Genomic DNA, 6,860 nt, shown 5'->3' with positions numbered 1-6,860 from the left:
AGAGTCCCGGCCGGCTCATACAACGTGTTCGGCTCGGTGACGTATCTTACATGTCTTACATTACAAGTCTACACATACGGGCCTTAAGTCGCCTCTGGGCCTGGGGCTCTTATAAGCCTAACTGTGAACCGCTATCTTGTATACTCTTAGGCTTCATTTAGATGAACCGCCATTGTGGTTGACCCATCCCCTTCTGTGCGGGTCATATCTGATAGTTATATCCCCAACAGGATCCAACCCCTGGTAGAGAGTACAAGGGTAGCGGGGTGGATGTTGACCCCGACAATGGAGGGTCGGGAGGTAGGAGACGGACACGGGGGTGGTGATTGATTCGGGAGAAAGGTAACGGGGTGAGGGATTACCGGAAGGTGATGCATGAAAAACGGAAGGGGGCAATTAAAGAGGATTTTGTAGTGGTCTCTTGCCGTGAGATCGAGCATGAATCAACAGCTTACACGTGGTCTGACGATGTGCTCATATAAGACTACAGATGGATAGTGTTTCCCAAAAAGAAGTTGTATTGGGACGAAGCGGGCAGAGGTGGGACACCCACGAGCAGTCCCACCTGCAGCCTGAACAGCAAAACAGAAATCATGATGAATTATTTCAGAAGAATATTCCAGCGTGTATATTCAGATACACCGCTATTCATCAGGAAAAAGGACACAAAAGCAGCACAATCTCCCACATTCTAATTACACCACATCAACTTCTAGAATTCTGACCATATATGAGTTGGCTAAAAATATTTTTTCCAACATTGTCTATGCTTGGTTAACAAACAAAATGTGTTATCAGATACGATCCATGATTACAGATCATGCGCAAGAAATTGTCATCATGATCGACTCTTCTTTCCTTCCTGCCCAGATGGTTGCTTCATGTTAAGAAGATGATGAAGGCCAGCGATAACATGCTGCCTGCTAGTTGGAACTCCGGTTTTAGCTAGGGCTCTACCATTCTTGTCCAGGAGCACAAAACAAGGAACATGTCTGACATCATAATGCAGAAGCTGCAAATATACATATAATTGTCGCTGTTAAAGCTGGAAGCATCAGACTTCAGAGTGGAAACATCATGGATATGCAAGCATGCGCAGATACTGTGAATATGGACAACCCATAGTACTAGTAGCATCTTCAGTAACCACATGGTGTATGTCCTTTTTTTTTAAAAGACCCAGTTTCCTGGCTTTTCATTGGCTTAGCAGAAGAGAGAGTTACAGAAATTGTCACTAATCAGAGGAGATTAGCAACAGAAGAAAGACCGGGTGTGAAGGAGAGCACGCGGTAAGCAACCTCAAAACAAACAATGTCAAGAAAAATAGCATCTTCGGTGAGCTTGGTAAGCTGAGCCTGTGAGCCATAAAGGAGACTAGTATAAATAAAAAATTGTTTTCAGTAACTGATATAGACCACTAACATGCAATAAAACTTTTTTGGAATGGTGGGAATTTACCCAATCCCTTCATGTAGGGAGGGAATTTAGTTCAACTTCCCAGAACATCACAAGAGACCGAGTCCAGTCCCTCTCTACCCTAAACGAATTGGAACCCTGAGTGAGTTGGTGGATGGTTTAGGGTGTCTGCGAGACTGGAACAGTTTTTAGTACAATTTCAAAGAACTTAGGTCTAGCAACTGAGCAACCCTTTCTCAAAATGGGAAAGCAGAATGGGCCAATGTTTCTGCAGAAACCGACAGCAGTGCTGCTGACACAGTTAGAACCAAAGTAGAGATCTACCATGTTTGAAATGATTAGCAGGTCAGATATTCAAACAACCTTAACGCACAAAATAACCAAATTTAGCATCAGTCAAGCTTCTGTTATACTTATCCTGAACTGTCGTCTGCTTATCCTTCAACTAAGCCCACCATCTTCATTGCCCAAGTGCTTACTTCCAACTTTCCAAGCACTAGGGGCTTGTTCCATGGTATGGACATGTGTTTGAAAACCTATGTGGACCTACTAACAAAGGTACCACTATTACTGTTCTAAAAAAGGATACCATTACTAGTAAATACTACCTAGCACCTTCAAATGCATGCCCTAGCCCTTTTTTTTTGGCACATCAAATATCCGTAACAGAGTTCCTTAAAGTAAACAATAGCATATGCATAATACCGCTTGATCGATGCTAAGTAGAAGAAGAATAGCCATGTCTGTGCAGAAAGAGGATGTTGCGGACAAAGGGGCTAGGGCGCAAGGCAAGGCAATAGGAGCATCATGGCAGCAATACATTCGGCAACAATGGCCAGGACATCCGACAGCAGCAAGACAGTCAGGTTGTTCGGGAGTCCGAAACTAACACTAGCAGCAGAATGCAGCAAGAGCCTGGGGCCCATGAGGATTAAGAAGTTGAATCGTATGAAAAGAACAACATATTAGAGATTGAGCCAGATGGTAGATATAGGTTAACCAAGGGTCTGTATCCCAGTCCACATAATCAGTAATTGGGGTCCGGTCATCACTATACTATATAGGGGCGCGCACTGTATGTCCTGGAGATTAGGAACCATGTCTAATCCTCATCTGAAGTGCTCTCTCATGTATAGTCTATTTCTCCTTAGTCTAGCATGTCATGCTCCTCAAGTTGCACTGTCTGAGCCATTCATCTGCATGGTATTTACTCACTCCATCATTAACCTTCAGATGACGAGAGGATAACACAGTTAAACGATTGGCTGTAACCTGACAGTCAGGAGGCATGTTCAAGTTCCAACAAATTGTTGCTTCTACCGAGGCTACACTTTAGCAGTAACAAGAGTCTTCACCAATACACACTAATGACTGCAAACTATGTCCACTGATGCCACCATTGCAGCACATAAATCAGTGTGAAGTGTAAACACCACAACTCTTTGATCTCAAACAATACAGCTGACTGTGGGTTGTGGAACAGGGATTGACATAACCACATCTAAGATAAGAAGCTCGTCCTCATTCATTTACCGTTTTATGAGTTAACACGTGGCTTTCAAGGAAGTGGAACCTAAAGCAGAAACTTTCAACACCCAATTCACATACTAACTGAAATGCAAGCACACCACAGGGTTTGATTTTAAATGAAAATAACTGCACTTGACTCTTCAATACCATCCCAGCATATGCTAACGAAATTTTTTTATAAGCAACCAACCTTCTCCTGTGTGTTATTGTCTAGTTCCATCTTATTCAGGCTAAAGGCCGGTTGCATGTATCTCACTTGGGCTTCGGCCATAGACTTCCTTTTGTTTGTTTCTGTTACAACTGTTGGATGCTGCCTGTTGGTGGGCTTTATTAATTTAAAGCCGGACGCTTCTTGCGTCTTCGTTCTAAAAAAAAACCAACCTTCTCCGGAAATATCAGTGTTTATAACCTCAGTTCTCTACAAATCACCACACGTTGCACCAGCTCCGACAAAAAATAATTAGAGCAACGAGGCTAACGAGACTAATCCATCGATTGATAGGAAAATTAACAGCATAAATGTAGAGAATATGGATAGCAACGCAATCGGCATGAACAAGAGGAGACGCCCTCACCTCCGGGAGCCACCGGTCATCCTCGGCGTCCGCGAGCACGAAGCTCGCGGATGCATTGCCACCGTCCTCGAGCTCGCGCACGAGGCCCTGCAGCGATGAGCAGAGGCGGCAGCGCGGCGAGTAGAACTCCAGCACCGTGGTCGCCCTCGCGCTCACCAGCGCCGCCGCCAGCGCCCGCTGCTCCGCGTCCCCGCGGTACGCCTCCACCGGCGCGGTGCCCGGGTGACGCTTCCACAACCTCGCCCCATGACCTCCGCTTCCAGTGGAAGCGGAGGGGATGTCACCGGCGATGACGAGGCCTTGCGCGACGGTCGAGATGGACTTGAAGAGCCAGGGGCGCTCGAGGTCACCGCAGGGGCTTGGGCTGCCGCTAGGGCTCGCATTAAGGCTAGGACCCCAAGGCCACTTCAAGCAGACGAAGGAAGGGGGCTTTGCGGTGGTGCCCATCTCCTGTGGCCGGAGGCTGATCGCCGCCAGGTAGGAGCGGGGACGTGTCGTTGAGCCGCTACGGACGAACTCAATTTGTTGGGGAATTTTACGTCTGCACATTAATGCGGTAGGTTACAGCAACTCGAACAAATGAATGGCCGGACCGGTTCCACCGCGCGCCTTAAACCGGCCTCAAATGTTCAGGTTATCCGGCGTCTCGTGTATCCAGCCCAAATGTAGGGCAGATATAAAACGGTCTGCTGACAGCACGTCCCACCATCGACCTCACGGCTTTTCCATAAAAGACCCTAATTCAGCTCCTCGCTCGGAACCCTAGTTCACTCAATCTGGTCTCTCGCTCCGTCCTCTCCTCTTCCCTCTCTGATTCTGATCCAATCCTATGCAATGTCGAGCTCCGGCAACCACTCCGGCTCTGTCCTCAACATCGACGAGGAGCTGACCCTCTGCATTGTCTTGGAGCGGTCCAAGGTGGACATTGGGATAGCTTCGGATCTACAGCGTCGCTGCACCTCCTGCGCCGGTGTTGGGCGGACGTCGGAGCTGACTCCTCCCAGCATGAGCACAGCACCGCCAGGGGCAGCGCAGTCCGCTCTGACCCCATGGTGTCCCCTTCCCCCACCGGTCGCTGCTCCGCGCGGTCCAGCGGTGGGTGCTAGTGCCCGTGTCGCTGGCCCGCATGTGCACCCTGGAATCAGAGGCACACACCACCCGCCGCGAGAGGAAGCGGGCAAGGGAGAGGGACACAGCGGAGCAGTCCACGCACCACCATCACAACCCGGTTGCTAGCGGAGCCCAGCGAGGAGGAGCGGCTCCTCGCTGGGTCTACCGTTGATCGCTCACGATGGCGGAGACGCACGCTCGCTACCTACGGCGGGAGAACGCGAAGGCGCTCCGGCTTGCCATAAAGCAGTCGGAGCGCGAGGAGAAGGATGCAGCGGCGAAGGCAGGACAGCGACGATGACGACCAACCATAGTTCCACCTCCTCCGATGACCAAGATCCTCGACCAACTGCAAACGCCTACAGCTACGCCGGCGATCGGATAGGAAAATGCCCGACAAGGAAGTGGTGAAGATGCTCGTGCTCCTGTGTTTATTATCTTTTTTTTAGTTGTTGAACTTAAGAACTTGTCCGGCGATGAGCTCCAATGATTTTTTGGATGATAAACAATTTGTTTATGTGCGTTTGGTTGTCGGTTTGATGGCGATTCCGTTTTATGTTGTTTGATCACGTAGAGTAGCTCTTATGTTGCATGTGTTGCTGTTGGAAAACGTAGTAGAAACAAAAAATCGCTCCAAGATTGAGGGTGTCCTGGACTAGGGGTTACCAACCTAGTGGGCCCATAATCCATTGGCCGAGCTTACGACCCGCCTATCTCACGAGGAAGGACCCCAGAAGCCTTGAACCCCGACATGATCAAGACGGATACCGCCGAAGACTTGGCGTGTACTTGAAGGACTGCTCCAACCGTCGGCGTGTTTATTCCTAGTTGGCAACCGACCATGTGTAATCCTAGATATCCCCAATGATGAAGGGTAGAACCCTAATAGGTGGTCTTTTCACACATGGAGGGGGGGAGCAAATCAAAGAGGAACACAAGAAGAACTCTCAAATAAATAAGATCTAGTCACACATTGTAACGCCCCAAGACCGGAGCTTCAGATGCCTTCCAGGGTTTCCGGGTTTCGTTGTGTGATTTGTTTCGTCTGTTGCATTCATCTTTGCATCGTGTGCATTGCATCATGTCATCATGCCATCATGTCATTTCTTTTCTTAACTCAACTAAATAAACCGTATGGATCTTCGATCCATTTAAACCGAGGGAATTCATGTGGTGATTCTCTTTATAACATATCCTCCCGATATTAGGGAGCTATATTAAATATTCCAATAATTTGGATTCACCCATAAACACACTTGCAAATATCCCAATGCCATTGTTATCTTAAGTCTTGGTCTCCAACATTGCCATATATTCTTTCATCATAGCACGGAGATCCACCAAAAAAACCCGAACATTTTGGCCACACCGAACCTAGTCCCAATTCAAAACCATTTGAAGTATATTCAAAAGAATTTGAATTTAATTCCTGCATCTTGCCACTTCTATTTTTCTGTGGTCGTGTTTATTTTTATGAGTCTAGGAAAATTGTCCTCCTGCTCAAACTCTTTTCCCTAACCCCCCCTCCCTTCTTTTTCCTCTCTCTCATTCACTATTTTCTTTTCATTTAAAGAATAAAGAGAGGAGAGGGAGAGCCCAATCCAGCAAGCCCAGCTGACTCCTCCTCTCTTTTGGGCCGGCCTCCAAGGCCCAGACCTTTCCCTCCTAAGGCCCAAGGCCATCCATCCCCAGGCCTAACCCTAGCCTTCCCCGCTCGACCCTGTGCCGTCTCCCTCGTTTCCCTCCCTTGCGCCGCCAGGAGAGATAGGCCACCGTGCTCGACCACAGCCCCCACGCCCGATCCTCATCCTCCCTTCGATCTCCCCCGTCTCTCCTGCCCTTCCCTCGATCCCTCTCCCTTCCCTCGTTCCCTCGCGCCGCCACACAGGTCGAGGAGCCCCGATCCCATCCTCGTCCTCCCTTCGATCTCCCTCTTCTTCTCGTGCTTCACCTCACCTTCTCCCTCCTCGTCGCACCTTGCCGCCGGCCGGCCACCAGCGAGGTTTCTGTGCCGCTGCCATTGTCACGACCTGCATCGTTCCCTGCCGCGCCCCTTCATCGAGCTTCCTTGAAGTCGCACGTTGCTGGATCCCGTCCGCTACGACCAGGAGCTCCGCCGCCCTTGACCCGCCTTGCCGTCTCGTCCAGCGACCTCACCTTCCCCTCGTCGACATCCTGCTGCTTCACCTCGCCCGGCCCTGTGCCACCTCGTCTCGTTGCCACCTTGCA

The 6,860-nt window shown here is 49.4% G+C and overlaps 1 protein-coding gene across 1 annotated transcript; it reads right to left on the bottom strand.

Annotated features, from left to right (window-relative positions):
- Positions 1 to 629: 629 nt before the first annotated feature.
- On the bottom strand, positions 630 to 4,078 carry LOC123086058 (uncharacterized). The gene is made up of 2 exons (XM_044507752.1): positions 3,522 to 4,078; positions 630 to 1,012 (listed from the first exon to the last, which is right to left on the bottom strand). Exons 1-2 carry the CDS (start codon positions 4,068 to 4,070, stop codon positions 839 to 841), a joined length of 723 nt encoding a protein of 240 aa, XP_044363687.1. The 5' UTR covers positions 4,071 to 4,078; the 3' UTR covers positions 630 to 838.
- Positions 4,079 to 6,860: the final 2,782 nt, after the last annotated feature.

The sequence above is a fragment of the Triticum aestivum genome, chromosome 4A (assembly GCF_018294505.1).
Source record: "Triticum aestivum cultivar Chinese Spring chromosome 4A, IWGSC CS RefSeq v2.1, whole genome shotgun sequence".
Lineage (NCBI taxonomy): Eukaryota > Viridiplantae > Streptophyta > Magnoliopsida > Poales > Poaceae > Triticum > Triticum aestivum.
The sequence above is the reverse complement of the archived record's forward strand: the minus strand, read 5'-3'. Positions and strand labels throughout refer to the sequence as shown.

Bases quoted from the DNA above. Each gene is read 5' to 3' on its own strand.
- LOC123086058 (XM_044507752.1), bottom strand. From the start codon at position 4,070: ATGTGCAGACGTAAAATTCCCCAACAAATTGAGTTCGTCCGTAGCGGC. The intron at 1,013-3,521 runs GTGAGGGCGTCT...GTATATTTGCAG, and splicing joins ATGACCGGTGGCTCCCGGAG to CTTCTGCATTATGATGTCAG.